General features: G+C 39.9%; 1 protein-coding gene across 1 annotated transcript in view; it reads right to left on the reverse strand.

The window, feature by feature from the left end:
• Nucleotides 1-18,534, reverse strand: part of NCF4 (neutrophil cytosolic factor 4) — a 37,639-nt gene that overhangs the window by 1,246 nt on the left and 17,859 nt on the right. The window contains exons 2-10 of the mRNA XM_069807322.1: nt 8,833-8,924; nt 6,970-7,054; nt 5,604-5,757; nt 5,234-5,304; nt 4,299-4,426; nt 3,250-3,307; nt 1,582-1,680; nt 716-846; nt 557-622 (exon numbers count right to left, since the gene is read on the reverse strand). Coding sequence (XP_069663423.1) covers nt 557-622; nt 716-846; nt 1,582-1,680; nt 3,250-3,307; nt 4,299-4,426; nt 5,234-5,304; nt 5,604-5,757; nt 6,970-7,054; nt 8,833-8,864 — 824 coding nt within the window. The 5' untranslated portion in view covers nt 8,865-8,924. The remainder of the gene's footprint in view (nt 1-556; nt 623-715; nt 847-1,581; nt 1,681-3,249; nt 3,308-4,298; nt 4,427-5,233; nt 5,305-5,603; nt 5,758-6,969; nt 7,055-8,832; nt 8,925-18,534) is intronic.

Consider the following 18,534-nt stretch of genomic DNA (forward strand, 5'->3'; position numbering starts at 1 on the left):
CACATGCATGGCACAATTAGCCTGTGAGTTTGATAAAATTCCCATACATAAGAGTTGACTGTAGTAACTACCCACTTTTGCCTACTTATGGTTGCTTTTTTTTGAGGGGAGGGCAGGTTAAGGAATGGAAGAATATTAGCACAGGTGTTCTATTACTAATATCTGATGTTCTGATGTTTTGATGTTCAACACTAGATTAACATCGTTTAACAGGTGTTAGAAGGCAGTGTCCTGCATCCTGAAGAAGTATATTAGGCAAAAGATCCTTGCATGGGGGTATGGCTCTGATCTTAGAACAAGAAATGGAAACTTCTACCCAGCGTAATTGAGTTAGAAGTGTGTGGCATTCCATACTTACTGACAATCCCAAGGCAGACTAGTGTCTGTACATATGGCCCTGGGCCAAGTCAAAGTACAACTTCTTCAGGACACTTGAAAAGTATTTCACACCCAAAACATGGTGATGACCAAGTAGAATGTGGAAAATCTAGGACTGTAAAGAACTTGACAAATGTTTAAATGATATTAAACATACAACTAACTGCTTGCATTGTACCTTATCAATTCCATGAGATCTTTGAATGATGGAATGCTGCTCAGATCCTCTTCCACTGAGATATCCCTGTAACGAGAACAAATCTAATCATTACATATCATGAAAAGAGAATTGTCGGCATTTCTTCAGCAGTAAACTGGAAGACTACTTTCTTATTACCTGATAGTGCTCACAGTCTCGTCATGGTAATAACAGCGAACTTTATTAACTGTGTCTTCCTGCTGTGGTAAATCTTTTATGATCTTCACAAAAGCACATGGGAAAATCCCAGTGGCATCATCAGCTGTTCCCTGGAATGATAGGAAGTGTTAGAATGAAGAAAACCATGCCATTTTGGCCACACACAGTAAGTTCTGGAAGTCAATTAATTTCCATGGAAACAACAGTAAGAATTTTTCTACTATAATCAAGAAAACAAAGGCTATGGAAGGGACCTGATGGCATCCCTACAAAAAGATTATACAATTGTGTAGTCAAATACAAGGCAGGGGAGTGAAACAGTGTGTAAAAAATGAAAGTCAGATGGTTATCAAAGAAGGCTGTGGTGTTTGAGCAAGCAGAGATATCATATCAGCAAACACACAGTATGTTCTCCTCATCCTTTTTCAGAACCCTGCTGCATTGCCCAAGTTCTCTCTAATCAGGCTGACGTGTGTTGTGGTATGAAGCATGAAATATATAGCAACTCACCCTGAGGCAAGAAACCAATTAATCACTGGAATGGAGTTTCCATCTCCTTTCTGTGGCCTTTTTGTGTTCTAATCACTTCCAAAGAATTTAAAAACATTCCAGCAGAAGCAAATGCAAACGAAAACTGAAGTCTAGAGGGCAGAAAATTTGTAAGCTAAAAACCATCAAGGAAGGAAACAATTTCAAATTCAGAGTCAAGGATTTATTCTTGACGGTAAGACCTGATTACGATAGTTTCTCCTTGAAAGGAAGAGACAGTTCCCAAGGACTAGGAGAGCCCTTTCTACTCATATACTTTGTATGCTAAGAATTCAGTACCACTATTGCAGTCTTACCTCCAACCAGTCTTTGTTTACTCTGCTGAGTAGATAGATCAAGTCTCCCTTCTTGAAGCTGAGTTCCAGTTTATTGGTTCCAGAAAAATCAAACAATGCCTATGGAAAGTAATAACACTGACATTATTAATTCACAGAATTACAAAAGTGAATCTTTCTTTCTGTTCTGTTCTTGGGGTGAAAGCATAAAGCAGCACGATGGTATGGACTTTGTCATCACAGACATATTTCTGGGGTAAGGTCATATATATGACCATAGTCTACAGTTCTCACAATTTCTTCTCCTACTCAGCACACACAAAAAAGCTTTGAAGAAGTAGTGAAAGCACTAGGATAAACACAGCTCAGAGAGCTACATGCTAGGATTCTTAAAGTGGCAGGACACTGTGCACCAGAAAAATAAATATAAAGAAGTTGAAAACACTTAAGAGCAAGTAAGCCAACAGATCTGAAGACAACTGACAACTTGAAAACCTGAGAATTGAAAAAATATATATTATTTCTGGTTGCAGTTTTACAGCTTTCAGATTTTCTGCAAAATATCAGAGAGAGCCTTAAAAAATTGCAAAAGTGTTGTGACCTAATTTAAGGGTAACTAACTGTTATTGATACCTCTAGCTTTCAGGCCTGTATGCTGAACTGAGAGATTTGGGGAAGTCTGGGAAATTGACATGTAGTTAAAATGGAACTTAGATGCCCCCTTTGGGGCGGGGGGGGCGGGGGGGGGGGGGGGGGAGGAGGTAAGCACATGCTACCACCCTAACAAGCTGTTCTTGAATAATTAAAGTGGACATATATCAAAAATGCACATCTCCTCCATTTTCCTTAGAGAACATGATAGCCATTTAAATGCTCTTAGAGGAGCTAAAATGAAAAGGTGTTCCTTATTCTATGTTGAGATGGTTCTTGTGGTCTTGTTAATGCCAGGAGTTCTCCTAATAAAAAAAGACAATGGCTACTGTTGTGCTAGCAGTTCATATGTCTACTTAATAGCTCTTCCAGAAGCCTTTTTTCATCTATTTTGGTAGGTATATTCAGATAAAACCCAAGAGATATGACTGATCCAAGACCTGCCATATTCAGTGTAAAAAACAAAACCAACAAACCTCAAAGTACTTGCGTGGGGTTTTTTTAATCTTACATGGCTAAGTCTCATGTTCCAGAAAGCAAGACCATGTTCAAACAAATACTGGTTACAAAGCAGTTCCATGTGCTTAATACCAAGACAATATACAGCAAAAGACAAGGGTATAGGCACTTTTCAGTAGAACACTTACGTTACAGAAAATACTAAGACACCTCACCTGCAAAGCTTTTAAACATATGCTGAAGTCAATGAGACTGAAGCTTGAGCTTTAAATTTAATTTATGGGTAACGCTATGTAAATGTGGACCATTTGGCAGTAAGCTGTACATGTCTCTCAATTTGAATCTCCTGTCATTCTGACTTCACAATGGACCTTCTTATTATTCAGTAGGGAGGAAAAGAACACTTCTTTCCATCCTTTGTTTCATTTCCTGTTGTTAAAATCAATTGCTTTCCTGTGTCGATTTTACTTTCCCTTCTTTCCCCAAGCTCTAATTGGAAAAGGCAATTTGATCGATGAGATACCAAAGTAAAACAGAGTTTAATCTCTTATCCTATGACAGATTGTGCAGAGTACTCACCTCAGCCCGCGGAGCTGCCAGGCGGTCAAAAATAGGCACTTGAGGTGAAATGCTTTTACTGGGAAGAAAGGAGATAACAGGAAGGTAAATATGTCTTTCTAGTCATCAAAAATACTACACAATCAGTAGCACAGTGTCTGCATTTTCATTATTTAAGAGGCAAGGCAAGCCATAGATCACTGGAGAAGCTGCATGAGAATCTGTGTGGAGCACTGAAGTAAATAAATATGGATGGAACAACAATGCCCTAGTTCTCTCAGTTGCAGTGCAGAGCAGCAGCAATCTGATGATGTCTGCTGCTGAGAACAGATGGAATTTTCAATACAGTCAGTATCCTGGACCTCTCCACAGCACTGCTCAGCCCCCCTACTCTGCCTTCTGGGCATCCCTGTTTCTAGCATTTATGGCATTCAGTTCAAACCCTGCCACCATACATACATCCAGGAATGCATACACATGCAGTTTTCACACTGTTTGAGGTACATCAAAAGGAAGCAGGTCTATCTTTGCTATGTTGAAAGGAGAATTAATTTGTCTGAAGGGTAATGAAGTATGTCTGCTTAGCAGTTCTCCAAAGGGGTGTCAATGCTGCTATGTAGGACAGGCCCCTGTTTAGACAAATGACAGGAACAAATTAAGTATTCAGCTTCATTTAGTGACTGAACCAGACCTCACTGAATTCAGGGCCAAAACTCACATTCACTTCAGTGATGCAAGCCTATGTCCTTAAGCTTGGCCAGTATATTCTGCACATTATAACAGATATTACCATTAGAGTATTATCAACAGATAGAGCTGAGCAGCATTTTTTTAAAAGCAAGCTGTACTCTCATTTTGGAATTTTCCTTTAATACAAGTACCACATCCACTTTAAAAATTTGAGATTACTGAAAACAAGAAATACCCTGTGTTCACTCTACGACAAAGATCCTCATACGAGGACTTCATGGATTCACTTGGGAAACACAGTGGTGTTCCTCATCTCTCTCTCCCCCCAAAACTGGACAGCTTCTCTTACATCAAGCTGAAAAAACACGTCAATCACTTACACTCGGCGCGTCCGTGGGCGAAGCCGTCTCAGTCTGTGAGGCACCTGTTCACTATCAAAGGTTGAATGGTAGAAGAACAGCCGTACCTCTTCATCCATCAACACCCAAACCGGTAGGCAGAGCAGGTTCTGTGCCAAGAGCAAGTAGGAAGCAGAGTGTAACAGTGGGAGAGACCAATTCTCTATTTATTTACATGTAACAAATATGCCTCTCTGACCTAAAGGATCATGAAGGATATTCATTACTGCCAGAAATCTCCCTCCTCTCCCTTCTCACTCAGCAGGACACGGCTGAACAGCTAACAGTTTCTCCTGTTTACTCCTGCAGTTGGTCTGTATTGGTTCACTCTTTTTGTGCCTGATTTACTGCAGAAGGAGTAAATTGCTCTTTATGCTTCCCTTCAGAACATGAATGACTGTGGAAAAAAGGCAATCTTAAGTACTGGAAGTCTTGGCCAGTGCTTCAGACTTTTACTGATTTAAAGTCAGGTCTTCAGTTAACCTGCACACAAAGAATTTTTCTCCTTGATGTTACTGCTGTGCCTTCACTGTAGGGCAGGTACACCCAGAAGCCCATTGCACTCTCCTAGTCCCTTAGGTGCACATACCAACTCCATAGTCACCAACACCTGGAGATTCACCATTTCCTCATACATCTTGGGGTGGGGGAGGGGGGGGCTGTAAGAATATTTATCTATATGTGAAGGCAGGGAGTGAGCCTTTGTGAACTGCATACTCTGGCAGATCCTACAGTCCGAACAATGTGGGGAATAGGACTGCAGGTTGTCCCACAGTGTGGACACTGTGTCTTCAGGAAAAACAATACAGAGAGAAGCAAATACCTAGGACTACAACAGTACTGTCTCTCTTAGCTGATTTCAAGGGGTAAGTATCTGCAGTGCTCAGTGCAATCTCTACCTTAAAATTAAGTTTTACCTTCATGTAGACATTCAGGATAGGAATTCTGTTCTCAGCAATTTCCTTTTTGGCCCCAACATAAACTTTCCCTGGAAAATATAAAACCTGTGACAGTTATTGAGGAAAAAAAATTGAGGCTGTCAGAGAAACGAAGCAATCAGGAGAAAGTAGGATCTCCAGGAAAATACATATTTTCGAAAGGATTTTAGGTTTCTAAATGAACTTCACCACAAGTGGAAGGACTGCCAATGGAACTTGACTTCTCCAGCATCCACAGCTGGGAACTCATTCCTTGTCACAACTACTTCCCTACAATGCATTCCTCTTTAGGACAGCCTGTGGCTGAGAAAGCTGCTAATCACACACAGATTTGGTACTGACAGCTTACCTGGCAATACAGGGAGTGTGCAGGTAAAAGGGCTGTCTTTGCTCTCTGCCCCGTATCTCTCCTCTAGTTTGGCGTGCAGGGCATAGAACTGACGATAGCGTCGGAAAATTAAGTATCTGCCACCACCCTTAAGCTTTACTTCAATGACAAACATCTGAAACAAAGAAGGGGGATTCAGGCTGATGTTCATACTTATTAATGCTTACCAAATGAAAGTAAGGCATACAATAGGAACGTAAGATCAGTGCTCCAGTAGTGGGAATATTGTCTTAGGGGCAGAGTGGAAAGCGAGCCTTCAGTTAAGCATCTGCAGACTCAAGTACTAGAAAATAACAAGTTAGCACTGGCCAGTGTGGTATATGTGTGGGTCCAGCTTTTCCATGGATCATGTCCCTGTGGCTGCTTTCTATTACATAATCTTAAAAGGAAACCTGAAATTATTAGATGCTACTTTGTGCTTACACACCTTCCCTCAGTGACTAACAAAACATATTAGGGAGATAAATACAAATATTTTACAGTAGAATGCTTTGGACATCTAAATCTATAGACAGACATCTAAATGAATTGATTTTCAGAGTTGAAGGCATTCATACTGCTTTTTGACTTTAAAGTACACAATTTCAGAAATTATGGTCTGACCTCCTCCAACCACTATCTTTATTTCTTATCTCTTGCCAAAATTGCTTTCTCTAAAGGAGCCCATGATTTCCATGCACTGACCTCTGAGTCACATTGCAGCGAGATCCTTCAGAAAACATAAAGACAGAGCAACCAAACGTCACTATATTCCACAGCAAAACCTGCATACTGCAGTGGGAAAGTTTTATGAGCAATGTCTCCAGCAAAAGCAGCATAGCCTGCAGAAGTCAGACTGAGCTGGTCTTATCCAAAACCCTTCTCCAGAAAATCTCATAGTGCTTTTCCCTACTATTCCCTTCCTGTGTGCTCTTTCATGATTTATTAATATGCTATCTTCTGTGGAGATGGAAGCAATCCTAACTTGCCAGTACCACAGAATAATGAAGACAAGACCCTGCCCTTCTACCCTCTTTGAATTCCTTTCCCACTATCTTCACCAAAGGTACAGCATTCTAACAGGAAATAAATAAGAAATTAGGTAAGAATTTAGAAAACAAGCAATGTTAGAGGATACTTCTGTCACATTTCACCCAGACAATAAATTTTTAGACTAAATCTGTGATAGACTAGCCTCCATTCCAGAAAAAAGAAGCACTGAGAAATTCTCCGTATGGAACTATTCATGCCAAAAAGCAATTACACAAGATTAACTGCATTTTGCTTCCCACAACGAAACCAGTCACAGATGAGGGCATATAGAGACAGGATAAATCTCCCTTCTTACATAATAATTAGTAAAGCCTTTCTTCTCTTCAATATCTGCAATGTTAGCTGAAACAGGTACATCATCTGGAAGCTGGTCAAAATCACTGTGAAGCAAGAACAAAAGATTTAGGTTACTCATACTGGCAATAGCCTTTGGACATCTCTATGCCATACAGAACAAAGATAGTTAGGCAAGATCACGTTATCTAGTGTCAAAACCAAGACGTTAGAAACTCGTGGTGTCATTCTCTTCCTCTGGAGGTCTGATCTTGAGATGACATGTTTCTATAAGTCCAGCACGAGTCACTGGCCATTGTGAACATTCATCAAGCCTGAAAAACATCCTATTGTTCCTAGGATTGCTAGAGTAGCAGGTCTACAAAAGAAATGCTTGAGCTGGTAAGCTTTTGCTGAGAAATGTGATCAACTGTGGATGCATTCTTAATCCTTCCTACAGCATCTGGTAGATTTACAATAACAGCTCTGCAGCAGTATCTCTTATTCTGAGATTATTATATACCATGATTTATGCTGTTACTATTACTGCATTACTGTAGGGAATAGGGAACAGTTCTGAGAAAAGAGCTTGTTGTGCTAGGTGCTGTAGAAACTGACAGCACAAAGCTAATTCCTAAAAGCATTACACTCTATGTGTAAGATGCATACAATGTACCTTATAAGAAACAATGGAAGGATAAGCACAAACAGGAAAAAAGCAAAGAAACAAAGACATAGTATTGTTCTATATCATAACTAGTGTTGCCCACACCAGCTGTCAAAATGTCAAGTTTTCTTGTAAACATCACAGTAAAGCAGACTCTTAAAGAGGCTTTGAAAAAAAAAAAACAAGTAGCCTAGCAAATATTTACAGGGAGACCTCTCAGCCACAGCAGATAACCCGAAGCAAGCACAAAGATACTTGTTTGAAAATGTCACAAAAGTGTGAAGGAACACATCATAGTGGGCAAGGTTAGAATAAGCTTTGCAGATCCTAGACAGTATTGGATTTGAAGCAAGAGAGAAGGAAGGATCCCTGCAGGAACACCTAAAGAGCAGCCATATGACCACACTCTCATGTTTTTTGTCTGTACTGTCCACACAAAAGAACAGCATGAATTGGCAGGTGCTTTTTCCTCTGGGACTTTCTCCTTGGTACAACATCTTTGACAAACAGAAGATAAGTTCACCTTTGCTTCAATCTTACAACTCAATGTTGTTAGAGTGGTATTTATACTAACACTTCAGTAAAAAGGATCAAGAATGAGGAAAAAATAGTAACAAATGAGGTAGAGAAAAAGAGAAACTTTAAAAAGTATCATCTAAGAAATGCCAAGCTGATGTAATGTTAAATATTCTGACAATACAAAAACCACGGCAGCTCGCTCACTTTATTCTGTTAGGAGAATACCCCAAGGAGGGGCTTCCACAATGCATAGCCTATCGGGAAGGCTGAAGTAATGATGCAAAGTCTTGCAATAGCTTGCTGTACAAGGGGAATGATATGAATCAGCACCACCCACAACACTGTGAATACTACCACTTACTGTGAAGACGGATGTGGTCACAGAGATCAAGAAATATAACCAGTCATATCACAAACAGTCATATCACAAACCCCAGTAAAAGTGAAACTGTCTGCAGCTACAAAGAGGACAATGACCCACTATTTTCGTAGGTGGTGAATATTCCCCATGAAAAGAAGAAAGTCCACTCCAATTTAAGAAATGGTCTGCTCCATGCTGAGCAGCCTAATAGTTTGGAACCTATGATAACAAGAAGCCTTTTAGAATCATAAGAGAAGCCTGCATCCAAATTAAATGAACAGATCGTAGCAGTTACATGGAGGCTTGTGGGGAGGCGGGAGGAGGAAGAGACACATTACCTCTTTTCTCGCAGCTGTCGGGGAAGAGACATGGTTTTCAGCTTCTTAAATCCAGATGGCTAAGCTCTATTCCTTCACTTCTTGGGCAGTTCCTGGTTCAATAGGATGAACACAGTCAAAGCAGTTCTCCCTGTGTGAATCAAGACTCCTTTGCAAGGCCTCAGAGATCTTTTTTTTAATGTTTCAGTGTCAGACGATTTCTTCTGTACCTCCCCACCCCCATGAGATTGAGGAAGTACTAGAGAAAAAACAGTAATGAAGACTGTTTTGTGATGTCTGTCATGTATCGAAACTGCCACAGTTGAGAAACCAAAAGGCCAACAAAAAGCAGAAACTATGAGCCACATTTTCCATTGTCCACCTCTTCACCAAAACATCTGCTTCTGTGGAAGGCCAGTATGAGTGGGCTCAACAAATCCTGGTTTACCCCAGCTGAAATGTCCCCATATACATCTCTAAACTAATATTTGTAAACTAGGATGAATACTTCTGATCCCTTCTTGAGGCTCTCTGATTCCTGAGAGTCTACTTTTCCATGGACCAAGAGCCAGGAGGTGGAGCTAAAGAATAAATTTTCAAGTGGGAGCAGAAAGTATGGTCAGGAAATTCAACCTTGTCAAACATATGGGTACCAGAGTATCAGGCACAGGACATTAGGAAATGAGCTTTGAAGGATGGATCAATGCAAGTAAGACATGAGTCCTTGAAAGAGCAGAGATCTTTTCAGCTTCATATGCTCAAAACTATCCACATTTGCCACCTACAAAGACAGGGTAATGGCTCACCCAAGGAGAATCCTGACTGCCCTGCCTTGTACACAAAGGGCAATGATATAGCATTTGTATAACATCAGTTGACAATGTTTCAAGAAGAAAATAAAAGGAAGAAAGGGATAAGGAAACCATCATTTCCTAACACTGCGGATAAGTTGCAGCATAGCTTATCTGCCTTAGTCAAAAGCTGTCATGTGTAGTATCTTTGCCTCCCCATTTCAGTCTTTGACTCTCTTTCATTGTCATGTTCAATACTTATTTGGTTCCTTCTCCTCCTTCCACTGTCAAGCACAAAAATTCTCATCTGAATGGAGCAAAAGTCAACCAGCATCCTTCAAAATAAAACTTTATCTACAACTGTAATAATCAGCCTTGAGAGTAAACTGCATTTCACTGCATTTTTATGAAGTAAATTCTTCCCCCATCTCTCTCCTACAGATAACTGAAGGCACCATTACAGAATTTGAGAGGGGATATAGTGCCTCTTAATCAGAAAGGACCCGGAGAAGCTACAAATTTCTGAACTATATTTTCTGAGTGATCTGCTACTCTGTGCTGCCTACACAGCCTTAGCAGAGTAGCTTTAAGTGATGATGTTGGATATAAGTATTTCCCCAGATCTTCACACTGCTGTATATTCCATTTTCTTGATTAGGCCTGCTAAATGTGCAGTCCTCATGTAACCTGAAGTCAGGCTCATTATTCTCTTCCCTTTGCCTTGAGTGAGAGAGACAATAATCAAGTTTTCTAACTGCAATCCCCTTGCTTTCTCCTGACATTCAGAAGGAAATAGGAACAGATCACCTTGACCAGAACTCTTAATCACAAGATCAATATATATGAACTCATGAAAATTCAAAGGGGTGCTCCCAACACATGCAAAAAGATTGTGGAAAGCACAAGAACTGTGCAAACTTTAATAGAAGTGAAAGAGGCAGATATTCTAATCTTTTCAGATCTCTTGGAAGATAATCTAGATACAATGCAGGTACATCTTTTAAGAGACAGAGGATATGACACAATGTAAAAATACTTGCTCATTGTTTACCTGGCAACATGTATTTTCAAGAACAAGTTGACAGACAACCTCACAGACAAATTGTCTATGCAACTGCTGTGCTGTAACCTGAGTAAAACAAATTGGGAGCAGCTCCTCAATTCTACTACTCTCTACTAGAGATTATAGCCAGTAATAATACTAATCTGACAGAATAATGCTAAACCTGCTAAGAAAGTTTCTGATTCTGCAATATTTTCTTGTTCTGAACTAAACCAAAACCAAGACCTTCTTTTCTGCAAAAAGGCAGATTCCTACCTCCGAAGAGTGGAGAACTCATTGGTTAGAGGGCTCACCAAGGCTGCGAGAGACTGAGACTTGAAACACTGTTTTGCCATGTTCTCCTGCGCCAAATCAGTGCCTCAACTACCAGGTGTTTTCTCTCAATTTCTACTATCGTGCTACTATAGTAGAAATAGCAATTTCTACTATCTGGGCTGAGGAAATGGGCTGGGTCTAGTCAAACCCACATTCTCTCTCTGCGCAAGTACTTTATTATTGATGAATGAAATAAATGTCCATTACAAAATTGATACCATAATGACAGTACCCACGTCACAAGATATGTCTGCACTAGGAAAGTATACAATTTCATCAGCTGACACGGTCAACTCTCAGTTCTGAGAAAACCCACCCATTCACCATGGGCGGCATGGTCATTATGGCACTATGCACTGACCCTTATCCATGTGCAAAAGAAAGCAGGCATCCAGCTGCAAAAAATACTAACAAATTAATTAATTAAAGGAGACTACTAAGAAAATCCTCAGATGATTGAATCATGACCATATGCTGACACTGTTACATACCTTTTTGCAGTTCAGCAGCTACCATATTATTTTGGCTGTGTATGCCTGTGAACTGTGAAATTGTGGCCTTCTGTCTAATGCACATGTTGTTAGAAAATACTTGTACAAGGATACATAGCACCTTGGAAATCTGAGAGTATCAGCTATAACCAGAGAGTCAGAGCAAGCATGGAATTTTAATGGAAAATGGGAATGTAGTCCCAAACCACTAAAGATACATGAACCGTAATAAAAGATAAATCAAAGGAACACAGCAAAAATACTCAGCTGAATCAATCTGGATAACAACACTACGTACTATGTCTACTAGGGCAGCAGCTACTGTATCATTTTGGCTGTGCATGTCTGTACGCTCTAGAATAATGGCTTCTCTCTGATGCACCTGATGTTAGAAAAGTGCTGCATAGTTATGTTCAATCACCAGCCATAGAATAAATTTGTTAAGTGACAGAATAAAGTGAACGAGAATAATATTCTTAAAAGATGTCTGGTCTCATCACAGATTAATCTATAAAGGAAATAACATTTTAACAATCGCTGCAAGGAAGCTGAATATCAAATAGAAACACAGCACAGTTGGCTTAAAAGATAATTTCGTTCAACCTAATGTTTTGGGAGGATATGTGGAATATTTGTTTCCATAGTATACATATCATTAGCAGTTGAGTGTCTTTTCTTCTGCGGTTGCTTGAGACTGAGCTGCAACTGATAACACTGATTTGGGAAAAGTGATTTGGGGCTATATTCCATTTTCCATTCATATTACACATACTTGTACAGATTTTGCTTTTATGGTTACCATCAGCTTTACAGAATGCTTTAATATACTTTTACAATATTTATTTTCAAATACAGTCATGTTTAAACCCCTTATCTTTATTATAATAGCACATGAATAATGAATAACAGCTCTGCAAAATCTTTGGACAGAAGTTACTTAAGATAAGCTACTCATGTCTGCCCTGTAATCTTCAGTGCTCTTTTGCAGGTAGTGCTACAAAACCCTTAGAAGGCAGTTGGTCCAATGGTAAGTAATGAGACCCTCTTTCTTTGATATATGCTTTCAGGACAGCTGAAAACAAACCCATAAACAAAATTAAAAAAAAAAAAGTTGTTGAAGTTGTCCTATCTTTCTGAACTTCTTGAAAAAAAACCAAAGAGGAGATTAGTTGAGCTGATTGGTTTTCATTAGATAATGGCTCAAGCCATACTGGCTGAGTGCATGGATACTCTCCCTGTCACACATTGGGTTGGGAGGAAAAAAGGCACAGGAATATAGATAAATAGAACTTTGGAAATTTGCTTTTATTTAAATCTGGACACAGTTTCCATGACTGCTTGTTTAGGGTGAAAAGTAACTAGTAGGCATTTGTAGAAAAGGACTATGATCATGCCCTGCTGACATAAACACAATTAAACAAGCCATCGTGAACTAAAGAAATTTAAAGATCAACATCCACCACTGTTCCTGACAGTGAATTTGATGGTGTCATTTCTAGAATAAATTACTACTCAACATGCAAGGACTTTACAGAATCAAATATTAAAGAAACAGCAGCCTTTTTTTAAAAAATTTTTCTTGAAATATCGAACTAGATCCCATAACTGAATCTTGGCTCTCGCACCTCAGTTGCTTGAGCAAAACAAGGAGTAAGTCTTGCAGGAAAAAATACCCCGAAAAGTGAGGTTTGTCTTTAGTCATTATCAGCTATTTTGGAAATATGCATTCAACAGTATCATTCTGGGTTTTGTTAGTTCATGATGCCATAGCCAGATCTTGCCAGCTTTTCTTATGCAGAGCAATATCATAAGGAGTATTATGGTCTTCCTCTCTGTGGAAAACAATTCTTCCTTCACAATAAACCTGCTTCCTTTAAAAATCTTTTAAAAAGAAACAGGATTTCTCTCTGATATAATAGGATCACTTAAGATTGGAAGAGTTAGAGGGAGTCTTACCAGAACAGTAGTCACTTCTCCTTGACGAGCAACGGGGCTTTTTGTTCTTGTAGAGCTCAGATGGATATTGATGCCCAAGACTAGGCTAAGTAAGAAAAAATGGAAACTCAGAAACAGCAACAGAACATTTCTTCATCCAGATAGCATATCACTTCCAGAATAAAAGAGGCAAATAGGGAAGAAATAGGGCAGAGCTTGTCACTGCTACTGTGTATGACAGATGTGGGCTGGAGGTAGACCTGTATGCTCCAACTACCAGTGTCAAAATCTGGTAACTGGCCATTGCAGACAAAGAAGATGGCTCCATCCAAGAACTCCTGAGAGAACTATGCCTACAGCCATTCCTCCAGAAGGAAAAAAACTAGTTTTAAGTGCATAGCAGCAGTGACCCTTTGTGACAGGAGAGTCTCTTGTGTTTTAGTCTCCTAATCATCTTGAGAGTCAAAAATCTGTCAGAATCTTTGCTACTCAAGACAAAGAAAATCCTGCTACATCTGTTTCACAAGTTCAAAAGACCTGTCAAAATTACTCAAAAGAAATTTTCACTGAACTTTCCCAAATCTCAAAATAGGGTTGGGATTTGCTAAAATTTGCGTGGTACTGCATTCAAACCATCCTACACTGTTCCTAATAGTTTAATTTCCCCATCCATTTGATGAAATCCTGTGACCAAATTCCTTCTACTTAATTTAGAAACTTTAGATAAGTGCCTTTAGTTAAGTGGAAGTTCTCTGCACAGACAGTGAGGAGAGACAGGCACCACTGGCCAGTAAATCAGACCTCAAGTGGGCCAACTCCCCTGCTGAAGGCTTTATCTGTCTCCTTGGAATATACATGAATTATAAAGTAACTATATTCCCAATTTTGTCACCTCAGGTTCCTAAAGTTAAGGAAATAAAACTGTGCCTTACTGTGGACCTAGTTATTACTTGTATAAAGGTACCTTCCCATTTGGGACTCAGCTATATTTGGATATGCACTTTTACACCGGTATAATTGTCTTTACCCTAGGGGAGTTGTACTACTTAAGCTACACTTATATAGTCAAAGAAGCACCATTTTCTGGTGCACACATATCCAGTCTGCTCATTATAGAGAGTTTATGGCTCATTTTCTAATGGTTCATAAATTGGGACAATATTCCCTAATAAAACTGGGGGGCAAGGAGGCTAGACATTAGGATAGGCAGGCAAGCAGCAAATATAGAGGCAGTAAGTATCAAGATCCTGTAATTTTCCAAGGTCTGTTCTGTCAGTATTCCTCACAGCGTATACTTACAGCCTGTCTCACCCGCTGCCTCACCTACTGGCCTTTTATTACTTCAGCCTCTATTCCTTGAAAGATAAACTTGTGGAATGAGCCCACCAATCACTGTACCAATAAGTAACCTGATCCCAAGCCAGCTGCCAGTCTGTCCATTTCAAATGTGGGAGGCTGGAGTTTGCATCTCCCACACCTCAATAGGCAGAAGGCTGCCTTGTTATGTGAAGCCAGGTCTAAATAAGAGACCTGTCAATTAACTGCATTCAGTTCAGCCAATAGGTTGCTATGCGATTCCTTATGCCTCAGCTTTGCCATCTGTAAAATGGGGCTGACGGTAATACTTTTCTCATGGGGGGAGAGTGAGGAGGAAAAATGCTCAACAGAGGTATAATTCTTTGGGAAAGTCAGGTGAGAAGTGAGAAACTACAACCATTATCCTTAGCAACCCACCTGCACTCAAAATCACCTACAGTGCAAACTGAAAACAATATAAAAATGTGGCTCTTTAAAAATGTGCCAGTAATGCTCTGATGCCAGGCCTTAGAACTGATTCCCAAACCCTTAGAGAAGAATGTAGTTGCTAAACTATCAGGTATGTTAAACAGCAGTAGCAAGTGGGCCTGCCCTACTACGGAAAAGAACAAGGAAATGAAATGAAGAATAGCTTTCTGCCCCAGAGCACTATCTAATCTGATAATACATCATCCTGTTTGCAGATTGCTTCAATAATCTGAGCCAAAGGTAATGGGGGACTTTGAAGTTGTGATTTCAAGAAATGAGTATATGGCGATGGTATCAGCTTAGGAAATACCTTGTCCTCACATACTCTTGATTTTTCCTGCCCCACAGGATGGCACATCTGAGGCTGTGCTGCAAAATACATCAGCTAACTAATCCAGCTGTAAAAACATTTTTTTAAGGCACAGATCAATTTCCCAGCTCAGCTCACAGCAGACATCAATATGGAGAATGAATGGGGAGGAATACATTAAACCAGCATTGCTGCCTGATAACCTTGTCTTATGAAAGCACTCTGACAACACAGTGAATGTCTGTGTGTACATGTACATCCCCAAACAATTCAAGCAAGTGTACATTTATGTCTCTTGGCAATCCAGCTCCACATACAGATGCTAATGCAGCCTCTCTCACACATATGCTTCAGGGCAATCTAACACTGGTGTGGCAAGGATTTTACCGCTTTTATGATGTAAGGAAGGAGCCAGCACACACTCTCAAAACATGACCTTTTGTGTAATAGTTTTTCTGAATGAGATAGCTGCTACTGAGATAGTATCTAAAGAATCCAGCCCTCGAACAGCTGCTTCTCTCAGCTTTAGTGCCTTTGCCCTGTTTGCCAGCACTTTATTTAGTTTTCCAGTTTTCACTACAAACAACCTGTATAAGCTGTTGCACAATCTGAATGTAGTGCCATTACAGTGAGTTTCTTACCAGGATTCAGACCACAGGAAGGTGGAAAGGAAGGCAGAAAACTGTATGTCAATGGCACTTCTTCGTGAGTGAAAAGAGATTTCCTTGTGGAAAGACAAAAAGAAAGAAATCTTCGGAATAAAGGAAAACGAGCAAGTAAAGGCAGAAAAAAAGGAAGAAAAAAATCAAACATCCTTGTTACTAAGACATACAATAAAATCTATTTACTACCCAAATAATCTTTGCTCCAAGTCAGCTGGTTATAATACTCTCAGATATGTCTGCTGCAAAACAGTAAACGGTAGAGAAGGATTGATGTCCCGTTCCAGTTCTTTCTGTTCCACCTCTCGCCTCTGAGTTCTGCTGAATGTGACATTTTTCCCTGGCACCTAATACACAGAACTCTGCTGCTAATTTTACGCACTGAGTTCTCAGGCTGTGTAATTTGAGGCCAGAGACTCCTCCAACAGCCTGCCAGACAGAGTACACACCCTTCAACACTGCTGCTGCTGCAGAGCGATATGGGGGAAGGGAGAAGGAAATGAGCCAAACAAGAAACAAGAAACAAGCTCCCAAACTTGTCCAAGATGCTTGGCTGATTTTTGGCTCTCAGATCTACCAGGGATCTATTTCCAGCTCTCCCTTGTCCTGTTTGTCAACAGACTGGTCCAGTGGATTTGCCAGCAATTACAAAGACTCAGTAAACTCAAGGTGCTCACTTTTCCCCTTTTTTTCCCATATTAGATTCTATCTGGCTGCTCTAATACTAAATCAGGCTGTTGGCCACAAGGCTTTTTAATACTACCCTGAGAGAAGTAAGAAGTGATTTGTGCAAGATTATAATCAAGGATTTAAAAGAAAAACTGGTATCTCTTTTTCCCCACCTTGGTTAACATCTCTGCATCTCACAGAGATAGTCTGCATTGTAATATGTTCCACTAAAATGCAAATTGACAAGTAACGCTCAAAACCTGGCCTGATCATACTCAAAAGGAGATTGAGCTGGATGTATCCTCATTAACTGGCTAGAAAAGCCTTTGTGCCAGACAGCCCTCTTTGCTTCCAGCCAACTGGATCAATTTTTGCTGAAGCCTTTTAGTGGAATCATCACTTTCCACAGCAGAGAAATTATTTAAATTAGACCCATTTTTGATACTACTTACTTCTATCCTGGTGTTGATAATGCCAGAAGGAGAACACCCCATACCACTCTCTTCTCCCAGCTCCAAGTTTTCTTTCTCTTGACTGTATCAACCAATAGACAGTGAGGGAACTACAGGTTATAAAGAAAAAAACAACTTTGATAACAGAATTATATCAATAACTTCTCCTACTGCAAACACTTTATGCCAGAACAAAATAAACCTCACTGCCTAAAGACTTCTTTGGATAGAATAGCATCCTCCTCACTAATGCTTCTTTTATAATTATGTTGACCAGCAGTATTAAATACAGACCTGGTCTTAAAAAAAAAGGATCTCAGGCCTTGCTGTATAGCAAGTGCTATTATAGCCCACAGACCTATCAGAGACTAGATAAAAATCTTTCTTGAGAATTTGAGAAGAGCTAGGACTTCTACTGCTGTTCAGCTGCAACAGAACATCATGAGCTTTGACATCCAGAGAATTTTCTTTGCACTTCCTCTCATCATGAAATATGTGCCTATGTAGAGAGAACAAGGGAGGAAAGACTGGGGATAGGAACATAGTCCTTTATTCCCTACCTGGGGTGTGGGATAAACAAAAGATTAGGCATAAAAGATAAGTTCATATACTGATCTGGTACAGCCATCAACATGGTCAACTGGAGAAAAAGAAGAAAATGAGAGGAAAAAATAGGGACAATGCACAGTTGACAAAAAGAGGAACATAAAAGGAAAAAATAGGGATGTGTGGAAACAATCAAATGTAAAGAAGGATTGGGAAGAATCCATCCCTCTTCTAAAGACATGCATTGCATTTCCAGACTTGACCTACATGTGTCTGGTCGTCTAATTTATAAGAGACATGAAGCTGACCAGCCAGCAGGCTGGCCATAAATTACATCTCTTAGATAAGCCAAGATGATTTACATTACGAGACGGGAAGTGAAAACTGACAAATAAGAATCTTACCCTTGCCCTCCAGGGCACTGCCTGGGATATACTCTTTTGGCACCTAAAAATCTGCAGGTGTCCTGAGGTGGCAATATTCCTTGCCAAGACCTCTCCATTATAAAACCTAATAGATCAGAGCCTTTTTTCCATTGCCTGACAGCACGGCTGCCTAGCACAACTACACTTTCAGATCCATGATACTGCTATTTTGCTGACCAAGCTTTGCTCAAATCCTTGCTTCTTCCTCTTCTTTCATATATCTTTATTGTTTATCTCCTTTATTTCTCTCTATATATGCACTTTTTTTTTTTTTTTTGC

The sequence above is a fragment of the Haliaeetus albicilla genome, chromosome 19 (assembly GCF_947461875.1).
Source record: "Haliaeetus albicilla chromosome 19, bHalAlb1.1, whole genome shotgun sequence".
NCBI classification, from domain to species: Eukaryota; Metazoa; Chordata; class Aves; order Accipitriformes; family Accipitridae; genus Haliaeetus; species Haliaeetus albicilla.